Source organism: Diceros bicornis, chromosome 2 (assembly GCF_020826845.1).
Source record: "Diceros bicornis minor isolate mBicDic1 chromosome 2, mDicBic1.mat.cur, whole genome shotgun sequence".
Taxonomy (NCBI): domain Eukaryota; kingdom Metazoa; phylum Chordata; class Mammalia; order Perissodactyla; family Rhinocerotidae; genus Diceros; species Diceros bicornis.
In genome coordinates this window covers 63172612-63189943 of record NC_080741.1, presented here as the reverse complement: position 1 = coordinate 63189943, position 17332 = coordinate 63172612, and the positions used below count along the sequence as shown (strand labels likewise).

Below are 17332 nucleotides of genomic sequence, written 5' to 3'. Positions count from 1 at the left end.
CCATGACACAGACTCTGTATATCTTCTGCCTAGAACACTCTTACCCCAGCTTCTCTTCATCCCTTAGTCTTAGCTCATCATCACTTACGTAATCTGTCCTGACCATCCCGACCTGCTCAGTCCCCCACGGACTTGCACTGCCTCCTGTTTCTAGACCTCGGAGGACTCAGGGTGGTTTCCCTCTGTGATTGCTGATCACTTTCTAATTTCTTTGTAGAGGGAACAATCCACAGCTTATTTACCATCATGACCCCAGTCCCCAGCACAGAGCCTGGAATATACAAGGAAGGCACTCAATAAACATTGAAAGAATTCATGAACAAATGAGGAAAAAGGAAGGGCACAGCTAATTAATAACAATTGCTAGGTCCTAACCACTGGCCTGAATGACTGTGCAAGGGAACGAAGCCCCCAGATCTCAGGGGATTTCCGGTCACAGTGCTGGAACAATGTATTCTGTTTATAATGTCCGGGCAGGGTATCCATCTGGGGTAAGGGAGCCATTCAAATAGTCAAACCAGGAAGGCCCCCCTTTTATTTTGGCTCTGATTTTAAAATGTGACAGCATCAACATTTCAAAAACCCCTATGGCAGAATTCACACTGAAGTGGCGAAACAGAAAATGGCCTGACTGGAAGGCAGGTGCCAAGACTGCCCTGCTCCTGACTTCCTGGGGAGGCTCTGGCTGATCCGGTCACCACTCCAGCTGGGGCTCCAGTTCCTCACCTTTCAAGTGAGAAAGCCCAGACAGCAGGCAAAGTGCTTTCAGAAGCTTTTAAAGAAGAACTACAGGTATTAATAAAAGGAATTAATTACTGCACTTGTTTGCACCAGCCTTAAAACTCCCATTCAAGAGCATAGCTCGGGCCCCAAGTCAGCGCTTCCCAACTGTGGCTGCCCAACTTTGGCTCCACATTAGAATCACCTGTGGAGTTGAGGCCCCACCCAGAGCGACTATACTAGAATCCCTGGGGGGTGGGGCCCAGACAATAGTAATTTCTAAATCTCTCCAGGAGATTCCAACACGAAGCCAAGACTGAGAACCCAGGCTCTAACCCAGTGGTACTCATGGAGGACGAGCAGTGATATTACCGGAGAGGCTTATTAGAAACGCCGAGTCCCTGGGCCCCACCACAGACCTACTTCATCAGAATCTGTATTTCAAGCGAGTCCTGGGCACTGGCACCTTGGAGAAGCCCTGCTCTAAACCAAGTACAGGTGCTCCTGCTCACTGGGTGCAGTGGCTTCTTGTGGCCACCAGGTGGCTTAGGAAGACAGAGCCTAAAGACCAGGCTGCTGGAACCAAATCCTGGGAAAAGGAAAAGGCTTCCATAGGGGAAGGCATGTGATCTCTCTAGACTGTTACTGGTTCCTCTTAAAAACACTCTTTTAAGTCATTCATCACCTTTTGCATAAAGAGACAAAGAAACAATATGTAGTCACACATTGACCGGTGTTTGCATAAATAAACTCTGTAAAGATATATAAGCAACTTACAAAAATGCTTCCATCTGTGGGGGTTGGGTGGGAAACAGGAGGGTGGGGGACAGAGGGACTAAAACTTTTCACTGTATACCTCTTTATATTCTTTTTTTTTTTTTGCCAAGTGAATTTATTATCAATCTAAAAAATTACAGAAACACCCCAAAATCAAAAAACCCTTTGATAACCATCCCAGCCCCTCCTTAGAGGATGTGGAATAGTGATCCCAAATCAACAGTGGGCAAGCAGTTGACAGAAATCACAGGAGCTTAGAAACGGCCTTTTGGGTCATGGCCATGCTCCAGAGGAAGGCTGGTCTAATTTCACCACTGTCCAGAGACTCCACACCCTGAAGATGACACATTTCACTGTCATACTCAAATCTCACCTCCACTTACCCCAAGATTAACCACAATAAGCAACAAAAGGGTAAGGGGCCTGGAACAGTGCTGCCGAAACTGGGGCTCTTCCTGGGAGGGAGGACTCTTGGCTGAGCCAGTAGGATGGAACCCGGACCACTTGCAGGGTTTTCTTGGGTGCCTCAAAGATGCTACCTGAGAACAGTTCTCCTCTGGCTGAGAAGTGCTGAGCCACTCCTAGCAAATCTCAGGGGCTACCTGAGTCGGCCTACCTCACTCCTGTGTCAGGGAGCATTTCCTCGAGCACCGGGCCCGGCACCTGTCTCCAAGCTCCTGCCTGCCCCAGGCCTGTGTGCCAGCTCATCACTGAACAACACATCTGTCTCTGCTGTATTGACTTTTTTAAAACCAAAGGTCATGTTAACAGAAAGGAATGGTGTCCTCCTCACCGGGAGCAGGTGACTGATGAGGCAGTCAGCCTCTGAGAGAATAGAGAGAGACAGTGCCGTCAATCTCACGACCCTGCTTCTTCAAAGTGCACAGCACAGAGAGGAAAACCTCTCCACACAAGCCACTAGGAACCAAAATCATCTTCACCCAAACTGCTGGTCATAAGCCACGTATCAATATAATGGGGATAAAATATTCTGAGGACCCTTCTGAACTCTTAGGAGTACACTACACCAATGGTTTAGTGAGCTCTCCAAGTCCCGCCGGGTAGTCTGAAGAAATAAGAAGCTGAGATTTCACGTATCTTAGGGTGTTCTGATGTGGAGAGACCCCGTGAGGCCCAACAAACCACTGCCCTGAGTCTGTCTTTGGAAAGGGACAAAGTTCCTTCATTAAGAAGGAACAGGGGCCTCTTTATCTAGCAAGAACCAGAAAGAAATGTGAAACAGAAAAGCAGAGTAACACTGCCCTGGGTCTGGTTTTCCTAGTGAACAAATCCAAGTCCTACTAATGATCATGGAGATGGTTCTTTGGATTGTGGACTATCCAAGGCCTCTGACCTTATTAGGAAACCAAGGCAGGGAGGCAAATGGATGTACTGGCAGAGTCCATTCAAGGAGGCACTAGTAAATGATGCCTAAAACAGAGGATCTGGAATGATCTGTGGATTACTGGCTAGGCCCCTTTAGCAAAGCTCAATGTTTCCCAAAGGAGGTTCCACCAAAAACTAGTTTCCCAAGATGCTCCCCTAAAAAAGGTTCCCAGGTCAAAAGAGCTTGGGAGACATTCTACATTATACATGATACTCCCTGCTTTGAGAGTTATACTGGACAGTGCCCATTAAAGGCTCTGAGAAGTCCTGCAGTAATAAAAACTATTTTACTTCAGAAGAGGCTGAGCTAAACCTTCCTGGCCATGGAACTCGTTTCACTTAAAATCCTGTTTGGGAAACACTAGCATACATAATGCCACACAAGATGATCATCTTATCCTAAACTGTCTATCAGAGTACACGGCTCCTCTACGTAAAACCCTCAACACCTCCCCACTGTACTCAGCACCCATTCCAGTGTCACCTGGCCTCTGCTGTGCTCTCGGATCTCATCTTGTACCATGCTTGCTTTCCTGCTGTTTCTCAAACAAGCCACATTCTTTTCTGACTCAAGACCTTTACAAATGTGGTTCCTTCGGCCTGGAACCCACTCCTCCCCATTACCTGTGTGGCTGCTCTTTCTCATCCACCCATCTCAGTCCAAGGGCAGCCTCTTCAGAGAGGCTTTCCCTGAATCCCTCTGTCCTGTTATTTTCCCATCTCAGCTCTTTGTCTGGAACCAAACCGCTTCTGGGTCCAAATCCTGGCCCTACCACTACCTTGCTGTGCAGTCTTGTTTCTCAGTTTCATTATCTCGAAAATAGGGATAATCCAGGTCACCTGACACAGCGAATTGTGAAAATTAAATACATTTAATAAGCTGCCTGGCATTAAGTAAGCTCTCAGTGTTAGTGATTATCACTGCATCCATTATCTCCCTTATGACAAGCTATAATCTCTATTTTCTATTTATTGGTTTTTGTGTTTCTCCCCCCAACTAGAATGTGAGCTCCCCACATGTGGGAGTTCCTCTGCCTGAACCCCAGCACCCAGAAGAAGACACATTTAATGGCATTTAATGAAAGAGTGAATGAATGAATGAATGATGAAAGGCCTTCTTCTCAGGATGAGTCCAAGGCCATGGTTTCATTTTAGATAAGCTTATCTTCATTCAATCACTCTCATAAGAAATACAGAGGATGCAGCACTGAGGAGTCAGTACCCTCTGCCCACCCCAGAGGTGGTGGCACAGGCACTCACCTCCACAGCTGCGCGTTCAGATGCTTCTCCACCATGAGGTTGAGGGCGCAGCGAAGCCGGTTCCACCTGGAATCAAACACGTAATAGCCTCTTCCAATCTGCCGGCTCCCGAATGTGCAAAACTGCAAGAGAGAGCACAATCGCATGTGCTTGCTGACTTTGACACGACACACCCGGCGAGGGCTCTCTCCTTCAGCAACGGAGCTAACCGTCAAAGACAGAGCTTACTCTGAGTAACATAGGCTGTGAAGCATGAGCGTGACAATGCCTAGACCTGAGTGCCATGAGAAGAAAGGGAAAAGCATGAGACGTCCCCGGACAGGGTGCATGCCGCCTCTGGAACGCCCTGTTCTGAGCTGCTCTCATACCTCGACCACGTCCCACATGTACGGGCATGCCAAGCTCCCTGGCGCGCCCCCCTGCAGTGCCCTGTCCCTGCTGTGTGGGGAGGGTCAACGCGGGGTGGATGTGGAACTTACAGATGCTGGCTGAGGATGATGACCTGAATAATGACAGTCCAGTTTTTCAACAGACTCTTCTTTGTCATCGCCTTCTCCCTCCTCACTGGATAACCGAGAAGCTGGCTCAGTGGCAGGCAGGGGAGGGTGTGGAGATTCATGGACTGGAGGAGGGTCAATGGGGGCACTCCCACCTTGCTGAGCAGGGCAGCCTGGAGGCCTTGGTGAGTAGAAAGTGCAGCACTGATCAGATCACACGTCTGGGAATCAGCCGCCTTAACTCAGATACAACAACGGATCCAAAACCACTTAGGGAGGTCTGAGGTCCACCACCAGCACTGGGCAAACATGCTGCTCCAGGTGGCCTGGGAATGAAGTAACCTCACTCCTGAACTGCACGATGTCAAATGGAGCTGTCTGCCCATTTAACCAAAGGTAGCTCAGACCTAGTTCTCTTTTCTACAGCCACTTGGGTGGCTCAGGTCCTCCTTCTAATCTCCTCCAAGAAAAGCGAAATATATGTGGAACTTAAGAGAATTCTTTCTTTGATTCCTCTTCAAATTGCACTTGGATTTGGGTTACTAAGATAATAATGAGATAACTGGCAAAGTGCTCTAAAATAGCCTAAGAGGGACAGGAGGTGATGCAAGATCACGGCAGCATTACCACTCTGCGTGGATAATCTAGAGCCTGTTACTGAAGGACGGTAATGTGTTTTTCCTATATATACAGAACTAAGCTTACTTTTTTCACAGATGGAAAAACTTCAATGAAAAGACTGCCAAAGAAAAGACTTGCTAAGGAATCGATGGCCGGGCCTGGCCACATTCTGGGGAGCCTCCTCCGAGCACTCCTTCAGCGTGTTGCTCAGAAATCAGAGGGCTTACATTGGGATAGGCTCAAGCACATACTTGAGTTTCCCCCGCTCAGGCGAGCATTTCAAGGATCAGACACGTGAGGGTGGAAGGTTAAAAAGCAGCAACAAAGCGTTGGCACATTCCTGAGCAGAAGCCCTTGATGCCAAAGGCCTTTATTCTCTATGCCTTTCTCTTTCCTTTCCCTCTGGAAATTGGGTACAAAGTCCTTTACTTCAACTTGGTTAAATATACAAGCACAAACATACGTATATTCAGTCCACCATCACTGTCTGTGAGGTATGTGTATGCTAAGTTCTTGGTAAAACCCTCTGATCCACTGCTTACTAAATGGCTAAAATGCCTAATCCATGCTTAGGGCAAAGTCCCAAATGAATGAATGAAAAAACATGTTGATAAATGAATGCTGTAAAAACTCAGGCTGAAAGCCTGTCCCCAGCAAGGATTCCCACTGCTGTATTTTGCAAGAAGCAAGAAAAATGAATGGGAAATTGCTGCCAAAGCCAGGTGAAATGTTCCAATCACTAACCTGCAGGCATGACCCAAGTTTTGGCCCTATTCAATGGGTAAGCGACACCTTACGTTGAGCAGGGGTGGGGCAGATAATTCTAGCGTTGTTCTGCTGCTTGCATTTGGCCAAGAAGAGCCTTGGTTGAAACTTAGTGATGAACTCAACAATTTTTTTTCTTATAGTAAGACCCAATTGGAAAATATCTCCATAGTGAGCCTGACGTTCATTCCTCGACATCATGACTGCACTGGGCTTGTACAATGATTGCAAGTCTGTTCTGTGAAGGAGGGAGAAAGAATCGGAGGACTTGGCTTACCTTGGAAGACTGGGGGTGTGAGGTTTAGGTTTACTAGCTACGAAAGGCTTTGATTCGGAAGGAATCACTCCATGCGAGTTTTGGTGTGGCTCCTGTGAAGTTCTAGGAGGGGTGGGATGCGGGTCCCTGAGAGGCTGCGTTGGTTGCTGAGAGTCCGGATGGCGAATCGATTCCTTTTCCCTGGTTTTGTTTTTGTGCTCGGCTAATAACAGATCAAATCGTTTTCTCCTACCCTGGACAGCCCTCCGCTGGGTTAAAGGATGTGTCTACGGATCAAAAAAATACAGAAACTGAGGAATCGTAATATTCTTTTCTCTGTTATATATCCAAAAACACCATTCCCAATAAAAAAAGCAGTCATTAGCATAGTCAAAGGCTGCTCAGCATTTGATAAGCTAAAAATCATGAGGAAGATCTCTTTTCTTTAGCTAGAAGCACATATTCCAGGCTCCAAATGTATGAGAACTCGGTGATGTTATTTCCACCAGGAGAAAGAAGGAATGTTAGCTGTGCCACTTGGTTTGTAACGGAGCGGCAAACAGTAGAAACAAACAGGTGACAGGTACTCATGCTCTGAGTCTTCTTTGGGCCATTTGGAGGTTTGAATGTTAAAAGGGAAGAAACACTTATTCCATAAAATATGTATCAGAAAGTCTTTTGTCAGCAACTGCCAGAGAGTAAAAATTAAACACAACTGTTGCTCTCTATTCCAGTGAAGATGCCATGTAACAAGAGAAAGTGGCTCACAGCATCCTGGAGACGGGGACTGTACGGGCGAGGAAGACCTGAGAGAAGTAAAGAACATAAGGTCGAGGGAAGGAAGGCTGTGAACTGGGAGAGACATGAAGCAGAGTGAATTCCTATAAACAGACCCTCGCTCTGGAAATGAAGAAAACGGGACAGACAGAACTCTTGGATCTTAAGACAAGGTCTAATTTCAGAATTTGGAAATGGACACACTGAGAAAAAGAAAGGTCAAATTAGAGCAGTGCTTTCCTTAAAAGGGCAACTAATAGAAACCTGTGGCTGAAGCACATCTTATAAGAAAATGTCCATACTCCCAACGCATTTGATAATTGCTGGTTTGGTTTTTTTAAAGGCTCACTTGGGGCTAATACTATTCCTGGAAGAAGATAAAGTCAAGTTAACCTGACAGGTCCATACTGCTGGGGTCTCAGTCTATACAAAACACAAGGAGGCACTAACTACAGTGGCCACCTATCATATCCCAAATATAAGTGAATTCATCTACACAGTTCCTTCTCTCTTTTATGTTACAAAATACTGCAAACAATACTTTCTGTGTGTTCATGCTCCTACACATTATACAAATGTATTGCTCTTCAAGTTTACATGTTTGCTACAATTTAAGGGGTTTAAGAGTAGGCTTCTAATGTCCTTTTGAAATTCAATAACATCACCTATCTCCTTACTAGACATATTGCAAACTATGCCCACCTAAACTCTAACCTGGTGCAGACAGGTAGATAAATGTGCTTAGCTTCTTTTAAAATTTTTACTTAATTTTCTTTAGTATGTAACATACCCATGAGAAAGTCACCTAAATGAAGACAAAAAACTGTTTTGTTCAGTACTGTACCAGCATGCAATAAATGCTTCAAACCGGAAGTATATAAAAAGAATGGCTCTCCAATATGTGTTGAATGATCAAATGAACATATAATGTCACCAGTCCACCTGCCTCTCTTTCCAGATAAATACAGAAGCCTCTCCTCATCTTTGAATGTCTCCTGGTGCTTAGCCCACAAATCCAAGCGAAGAAAGTAGGCAGACTCTCAGTACTTCCCCAGCTCAGTCTGCAGGGTAAACAAGATTTCCACTGAGCTCTGAAGAACGTTCCAAACACAAATCTGACGCCCCCTGCCCCATCAGAACTCTTCAGGGGCTGCCCAAGGCTCATAGGAGAAGGGCTGACTGTGTAACTAGGCTTCTAGCCCAGCACACTCTAACTCCTGTGCTCCCTGCTCCTTTGGTACCAAGTGCCTCCTCCTCCTTCTGTTCTGCCTCCTGGCTGCCTCTCAGCGCCTAAGGTACTTGTTCTGCCCCATCACAGAGCCTTCACACGTTTCCTCTGCCTCCCTCACCCCTCTTTGCCTGGATAAATCATAACGGATTTCAGCCCAGTATTCCTATGGCAAAGGAGGCTTCCCTGGCCCAACACCCCTGCTGAAGGCTCTCCTAACACAGGCCTCCCTCCTTTTTGTTACTCATCAGTGGTAACTTTATGCTTATTTGAATGATTATCAGATTAATCGCCATCTCTTTCATTAAACTGTAAGCCCCACAAGGGTAGGGATCATGCCTTGACTTTGTTAAAGCCTGTGTCCTCTGGGACCTGGAATGAGGCCTGTGCTCACAGATGTATGCAATAATAATTTCTACAATGACTGAATGGACAAGGCTACTGGAGTCCAAAGCCATTTGCATGGCAAGCACAGAGGACATCAAACAGAATACTAGACAGATGAGGCAGTGAGGAGGGGACTGTGAGGGTGGCAGGCAGACAACAAGGAAGGAGTGATAGGAATGGGCAGCAGCAGATCCCCAGAAAGTGAAGAGAACGGATAACATTCTAAGTCTAAGACAGGAGAGACCTGGGCAGCAACCTGGGGGACATTCGGCAGGGGCACTTGAGGGTATTTAGCCCTCTACAGCTTAAGAGATTCAGGCCACAGCAGAGGCAGGAAAATGGAGAAGCACAACAACACAGCAGAACAGAAGCACATTTTGTGAGAGGGTAGTCCTGCTGAGATCTGCATTTTCTGCCAGTTCTATGCTGAACTCATGACGCCAGGCCTGAAGATATGTATTAATGGGACGACAGGCTTAGCACTGTGCCACAATCATGACACCCTTAACAGAACACATGGAGAGCACACACGATTTGAAAAGGAAGATGGGAGAAAAATGCAGGATCCACGTAAAGTCAGTTCACATCAATAAAGGTTCAGGAAGAAGGCTGGTCAAACCACTCCTTGCAGATTCTGGGTTGATAAAAGCTTTTGGTTCACCAGCATGCCTCATACATGATTTAACAAGAGCATCTCGGATAAAGCAAGCATGCTTCATTGACCATAGGTACCGCAATACTGAGAAACCCATGTTACTGAGAGTCAGGTAGGCAGGAAGAGAGCAGAGAGAGGATGGCAAGTTTTGAGCATGCTGTGGAGCACGCCTGAGGCATGCTTTCACAAGTTCCCTTAGGGGCAGCTGACAGGGACACAATTCTACAGAGCTCCAATGGCTATCTTCAAACAATGACACACCACTATATGTGTTCAATTAATACCGTATAAAACAAAACCAACTTTTGTTCTGGGAGAGGAATTTTTAACATAAGAGATTCAAGGGTGGGACTGAGGTGGGAATGTCCATCAACCCGAGATAAAATGCAAAATTCAGAATACATATGTGCATATATATGTTTTTTCCTCTGGGAAGAGGATTATGATTTTTTTAAAAAATTAGATATTTAAAGGTGGTCTTGACCAAACCCTTTCCCCGAAAGATTCAGAACCACTGTTGAAGAAAATCTACACACTAAAACTAAATTAGAAATTTAAATTAAAATAAGATTTCCCATTTCTGAAGATGATAACATGCCTCCACTGCATAGGGGCTAGAGTGCAGCCTGAAGTCCTTTATTCAAACATAATCTTTGGTAAAATTTAAAATAATACACCAACAATTTTATTAATTTTTAGAAGATAACACTAGTTTTTATAATTTTTACCCCCTCCTCCCAAACAAGGGTTTTTAAATTGCATACTTCAAAGCAATGATTCTTAGTAATTCTTGAACCCTTCTGAAGGATAGTGGGGGACACTGTCCAGAGAAATGCACATAAACATATATGCTCATCTATGTAAAGGGTCCACTGATGCCACCCTGACATCAACAACCTCTATTTTACAGCAAGCATCCCACCTTCTTATTAGCATACTGGCATTTTAAAGGAAATCTCAGGACAGAAAGGAGCATATTACATTTTCTTAGCTTATATATAAATTAGATTGCATATTATCTAGTATTTTTTTGAAACCTAGAAAAATAAGGCTTCAAAGTCAGGCTTAAAATTTCTAAGTCAGCTTTTTTTAAAGTGGCTCTTTAAAATTTAAGAACCACAGATTACATAAATATTTTAAGAATATTCATATATATGCAAGGGAAATTTCTGAACTTGTTCTAAGTCAGCACAATTTAAACCACAGTAAAGGGTAGCTTCTCATATTAAATTTCTATGAAATTTTAAAAGTCTTTTGAAAACAGCAGATTGATTAGGAAAGAACACTATTTCCTGGATACAACACTGCTCACTGGAAACAAAACCTCTCTTAAGATTGCAGGTCATAATAACAGACTTCACATTTTCTGAACTTGAGGCTTTCTTCATCAAAACCAAGTTATTCCCTCATTTACAATCCCAGTTCCCTGTGCTTACCAGAACATTCAGCTCTGTCCAGGAGGACACCTACCTTGCATGTCAAAGACCGGGTGCAGGGCTTCTTGGTGTCAAGATCAATGACCCCACAGTGTATGTCAGGATCAAACTCTCTTTCTGTCAAGAGCACAGAGACATGACAATAGGCTCACCAAACACTCTTTCATTTATTTTGTAAATAAGAAAATTGAAGAAATCTCAAAACAGACTACTTGTAACTTGGATAAAATCTACCACATTATCAATAAATGTGAGCACTGCAGAGAAGCGGTGACATCACAAAGAGAGTGTGGGACTATTGCCATCAGATGACAGGAAACAGACTGTTTTCGTCAGCATTACTGCATTACTCCATTCAGACATACACCACTAGAAAGCTATTTTTACATTACTTACACACACACATGCACTTTAAAATCAACAGTGAAGAGGTCAAGCATACCACTTAAGGAACTTCCTCCTAAAGCTGGAGTTGATCAGTTTTAAAAGGAGGACTTGTAGACAGCGGTTCATTTGCTCCCCTGTGAATCCCCAATTAATACACAGAGAAACATTAAGAGAGAAAATGTGAAGTTACCTGATAATCTCTTATTTAAAAATTTCCTGTTATTGGAATTATCTTCAGACTTCTTTTCCAGAGTGGGTGGTGCAGGAAGCCCTTTGCCATTCAGGATCTGTCCAGGCGAAGGCAAGGTTGGCTTTGGTATTGAGGGGCAGTTAAGGCCAGGCTTGACTGAGGAACTGACAGTAGCAGGACAGGTTGGCCCCACCGCAGATTTCAGTAGTGTGCCATCCATCTTCGGATGAATCTTCTCCACTTTGACAGAGGGCGTCATGCTGTTGTAGGAGAAGAGAGAATATCAGTACCTGAATGCCAGAGCGGCCCCAGGTGAATGCTGAACCAGACGGATGAAGGCAGAGCCTGGGTCTACCCGTGCACTGCACAGAGGTAGGCTCCCAAAGGCACCTTCTGAATATTTGTTAGGATTATCTGGAAAACTCAGTAAGGTTCACATTTATTCAGTCTATAAGCCCTTCTGGTGAGGCAAAAAGCTCCAGTGAACCATCAAATTTACCTGGTCTTTCATTCCAGAACAATCTTACACATGAGCCTATGGGAGATTTAGACCTGATACCCAATGCAATTCCTGTAAGAAGCAAAATATGAAAAGGTCTAAAAGAACCAAAGACAAGCTGCAGGACCTTTAGAAAATATCTTCTGAGAACTGTTTAAGAAAGGATCCATCAAAACAAAGCAAACTGAGCAGAAAAAAGAACAATTGGAATTAGAGAATACTTCCAAGAAATGTCACTAAGGACCTGTAACAACTCAAACGAGCCTAAGGATACATCGCCTAACAATACAAGAAGAGGCTCTCTACTTCTGTCAGTGAGGAAGACCAATGTTTAATTAGTGTGTGATATGTCAGTGAAGTGATAATTCCAGGCCCTGAAAAAGGTTTCTATGATAGGAGCTCAGAATATTAAGTGCCTGGCACACAGCTGGTGAGCACTGAATACCTGTGCCACTAACAAAGAACTGATTTCTCTTGGAATCCTACTGACACTATCATTTGGGTGGCAAATGTTGGTATGAAGCTAACACTTGGCCTGGTCCCCCTCTAAAGCCCAGCTCCAAATAAAGAAGACTTGAACTGATGAGGTTTTATAAACTTTATTCAGTGGAGTCAGTGCTCTAACAGCTGTTAAGCTGGCGAGTGACTTACACACTGCACTGGCATTTTCTTTGGCTTTCAGACAGCTCCGGGAATGAAAGCCAAGTTTGCTGTACTTGCACTTCTGACTGATGAGCAGAAGCTGGGGGCTTAGCAACCAGGACAAACAGCCCCAAACAGCTGTACCTGGAACCTGGGACAGCCTGACAGCAGCAGAGATACTGCAAGACGCTATGGCCTCTCCCAGCTGGCAAGTCCTTGAGCAGTAGCAGGTGCCAAACGCTGCCCTGAGATTAACCAGGTTATCAGACTTTGGGACTGAGATGTGTAGTATAACCTCCAAAAGGGAGGCACAGGCCAGGGAAAAGTCACCCGCCACCAAGGCTGAGGGATGCCATGACCAGGCAAGATATGTTTCTATGGGAGTGCACGGCTGCTCCCTCACGTGACCACAAGAAGCCTGCCAACTTACAGATCCCCCGTGGAACCTTGCCAAAGCCTTGCCTGGTGGGTGTGAACTTTTTCCAGTCTTCCTTCATCACTGCTGTGATGGGAACCCAAGACTGGGAGGAGGAAGCATTGCTTTCCTATTTGCTTTGCAGGTCCCAGAAAATCCTAGAACAGTGTCAGGGAATCTCTTCACCTTTTTTATTCTTACTATTATCAACAGCAGCAGCAGAAGCACCAGCATCCATTCATTTACTGTCTCCTGTGGGCCAGACATTTTGCTAGGTGCTTGACTCAAATACATTAACTCTCCTCCTCCAATAACCCTGCACAGTGACTGCTATTCTTAGCCTCCAAGAGAAATGGTGTCTTGTCCAAGGCCCTGCAGCTAGGAAGTGACAGAGGTGGAATCTGAACCCAGGCCTGTTTGACTTGAGGGATCTTTGGCTAAAGCTTCTCAACCTCATTACGCTTCCTTCTCCTTATCTGGAAAACAGGGATAACAACAATACCTATTTCATAGGGTTGTTGCAATAATTTATTAAATGACAATATGCTCTATATAGAGAGCTATCAGTAGCTGGCATACAATAAAGGATCAATAAGTATTATTAATATTATTATTATTGCTATTATTACTCTGTAAAGTTGCCCAAGATATGACAGAGAAACAAAACGAAACAACAACATATATTTGAGTTTTCCCCAAAGTGGGCTCCCTTTCACATTATTCAGATACTCTCCAATGCTACTGGTGTACACAGTTCCATTGCCAGCAGGTAAGCTTTAAGAACCCTCTTGGCCATACTCACATTCTACCAGGGGGGACTCTACTTTGTTGAATGGGATGCATTGGCCTGGTGTTCCCCCTGAGCTGCAGTTTCTCTTTGGGTGATTTCAACAACTTGGAACTTAATGAGGATGCGCTTAGAACACCTCCACTGGAAGAACGGCTGCTTCCACTTTCACTGCCTCCTTTGCTTTTGGACAGAGAAGGGAAGAAGGAAAATACTGAAGTGGGAGGAACGGCCAATGAAGGCTTGCTGGATGAGCTGTGTCTTCTTTCTGAAAAGGAAAACAAAGGCAAAAAAAAAGAGAGACACTGTGTTTCAGGCAAGTCTCCAACGGAACCCTGGAGGAGTCCCCTGAAATCAATACCTTTAGGTTCAAATATGCATCACTAAGTGAAAAGACATTAAACTCAGCAGCTTCCAGAAGTGGCTTATCTGGGCTTCACAGACTTATTTGGGATTCCAGGAACTGTTCCTTCTGCTTAGGAAACATCTCAGCATAAAGAAGTTTATCATACATATAGCCATTAAGAAATTTAACAACTATTCTAACCCTGAGAAGATTGGGTTTTACAGGCTAGAAATGAACCTCACTGGCTCCAACTTGCAGTCAGAGAGAAGAAAATTATTCATTCATCTGCAGAGCTTTGCTAACTGACATCACCTGGAATTCTGTCTTCCTTTCTAGCATAGTACCTCTCCAATTTTCAAAATAGCAAAATGTTAAGAAACAAGTTGTACTTTGATTTTTTTTTTTGGTCACTACCCACAAGCATATGACACTAAATAAGAATGTTTCTAGGGTTATCTTATCGTTCCTTAAGAATCTGCGCTGAAATTTTCCAGTGAATCATTTCACTCCCTTTTTTTAATAATCTCACTTTACTACAGATGGCATAGCTCCGGTTCACACCGCTAAGATGCCAAAGGCGCAAGACAAAAATACCACAAATAGCTATGCCTGTTTTTTAAAGGAAGTAAATTCGTGGTTAAGTACAGACTACACAGGTTTAACTGAAAATAGGTCTAACTCTGCTGGAGAATCAGGTTTTCTCAGAGTGAGGCAATACATACTAAATAAATCGAGAGCTGTTGAAGAATGTTACCATTAGAAACAAGTAAATTATTTAGTAACTTTGTCTACTTAAGTATCTTGTGATGATAGCTCATTGGCTGCCTTTAATTAAACCTGTAATTTAAAATGACACATTTGCTTAACTCTAAGTTTTAAAAGGTATGTGATCCAACATTTACTTATCACAATATGGAAGCTATGAGAGTATTTAAAAAATTAAGCATATTAGAATCACCGACTACAAGCATCGCCTAAATGGTTGATTTCTAAAGGTCTTTTTATACCAGTCCCGAGCCTCTCCGTGAAGCTGTGACGACTTAGTCCCAGGACATTAGTTCAACGACGCTTTATGAGGTACTTAAGAACCCACTCTATACCAGGACAAAATTATCATGCTATCTACAGACAAAATTCAAATTCTCTAACTAGATCACATAAAGGCCACAACCAAGTTAGGAAGGCTAAAATGATAGTGATTTATAAGTGCCTGTTGCTTTTTTTCTTGTCCTTGACAGTGTGTAATAAAGGGAAAACTAAAATAAGTTGTTTTTTTTTTAAAGATTTTATTTATTTATTTATTTTCCTCCCAAAGCCCCAGTAGATAGTTGCATGTCATAGTTGCACATCCTTCTAGTTGCTGTACGTGGGACGCGGCCTCAGCATGGCCAGAGAAGCGGTGCGTCTGTGCGTGCCCGGGATCCGAACCCGGGCCGCCAGCAGCGGAGTGTGCGCACTTAACCGCTAAGCCACGGGGCCAGCCCAAAACTAAAATAAGTTTAATAATTTTCCTAATTTGGCATCTGAGGGTTTTTTTTTTTTTTTTTAATTTCGTTTCTCTCTCCTCTGTGATACCCAAACATTCTGAATATACTTCCGAGCATCAGCACTTGTCAGCCAGGACTGTAAAAATCTGTTTCCAGTTCTGCTACCTGCCTTGGATGGCGGAGCTTCCCTGAGTCATGTCTCGGTCACCTGCCCCTGTAAGGCCTGGCACAGAGTAGGCCCTCAATTAACATTTGACAATCAGTACAGCTTTCTTGGAAGAGGAGTGATTTTCAAATGGCCCTAGACCAGCGGTTCTCAACGTTGGCTACACACTGGCATAACCTGATGAACTTAAAAAATACCGATGCCCTCAGAGATTCTGATTTAACTGGTTTGGGGTGTGGCCTGGGCATCCAGACTTTTACAAGCTCCCTTGTGTGATTCTCCTGTGCAGCCAAGGTTGCAAGTCTGTCTTAGACTAGGCTAATGCCTCAAGAACCATTAACTATGGCTGAATAAGTTCACATCTGTGCAACACTGAGAACATGGCCTGGCACATGGCACTATATATCAGGGTTTGGTAAATGAAGCTCACTGCTACTACTTGTCCTCAACTAGCATTTCCCAAACGTCCATCACCTGTGCACTATTTTCACTGTTCTTACCAAAGCCATGTGATATACTATTTTTACTCTACATTTTAATTTAAATTATCAACTCCACTGTTCCCTCTTCCTCTTTAATCTAATACTAACCAGTCTCTCATGGGGACATTATTGGTATTTTGGACAGGACAATCCGTTTTTTTTTTTTTTTTTTTTTGAGGAAGATTGACCCTGAGCTAACATCTGTTGCCAATCTTCCTCCATTTCCTATTTTTTTCTTCCCAAAGCCCCAGTAGATAGTTGTATGTCATAGTTGTACATCCTTCCAGTTGCTCTATGTGGGACGCCGCCTCAGCATGGCTTGATGAGTGGTGCGTAGGTCTGCGCCCAGGATCTGAACCGGTGACCCCTGGGCCACCAAAGTGGAGTGCACGAACTTAACCACTACGCCACCTGGCCGGCCCCTGGACAGGACAATTCTTATATAGGATTTCAGGATAGTTAGAATTTCTGGTACCCACTCCTTAATCACCACTGGTGCCCCTCTGCCAGGGGCGACCTGAAACTACCCCCAATCCAGTTTCAGATGGCCCAGTGTGAAGCAGGGCACCACCCTCAGTTGAGAGCTACTTTTCCAAGACAACAGTATCCCTGAAACAATAGGTTTGTTATATATATATATATATATGTATAAAACAATATAACAATATATAGACAAGCTTATATATATATTTGGATATACAGTAAAATAATTAATATTAACATTAAAATAATCATTCGTGTTCATCCACAAAAATCATCTTGTGTACCCCTGGTGGCAGTATGCTAAAGGAATAATACCATGTCTGTGGTATAAAGAGGGGGAAAAACCCCAACTAGAACTTTGCCTTCTAAGAAATACCCAGAGAGTAGGAAAAGGAGTGTATCAGAATTCTCAAGCAGTGTCTCACAGTAAATGTGATGTATTTCTCTTGATATCAAAAGATATAAATAAAATTCTCAATCTAATTAAATGCAGTCAGTTCTACTACAATGCTTGTTTTGAGAATATATATTTACTTCAAAGTCATTGATATATTAAGGAACACTGAGCATAATGAAATTTTGCATTTGCTTTTTGCAAGATTTCATCTGCAAGAAGCACTAGGTGAATGCAGAAAACTACACTCAGCTGAACTGAGGCCCATGGCAACACCTCCCCCCCACCC

General features: G+C 43.9%; 1 protein-coding gene across 4 annotated transcripts in view; it reads right to left on the bottom strand.

Moving 5' to 3' along the window:
• The window catches only part of ATXN7 (ataxin 7), a 141772-nt gene that overhangs the window by 8032 nt on the left and 116408 nt on the right, over positions 1-17332 (bottom strand). For all 4 annotated transcript variants that reach the window (XR_009222871.1, XM_058562374.1, XM_058562387.1 and 1 more), the window contains 6 exons: positions 13701-13953; positions 11343-11602; positions 10800-10882; positions 6304-6569; positions 4623-4821; positions 4144-4265 (listed from right to left, as the gene is read on the bottom strand). Coding sequence is in view for 3 of the 4 variants with exons in the window: in XM_058562374.1 (XP_058418357.1) it covers positions 4144-4265; positions 4623-4821; positions 6304-6569; positions 10800-10882; positions 11343-11602; positions 13701-13953 (1183 nt within the window). In the remaining variant the exon portion in view is untranslated. The remainder of the gene's footprint in view (positions 1-4143; positions 4266-4622; positions 4822-6303; positions 6570-10799; positions 10883-11342; positions 11603-13700; positions 13954-17332) is intronic.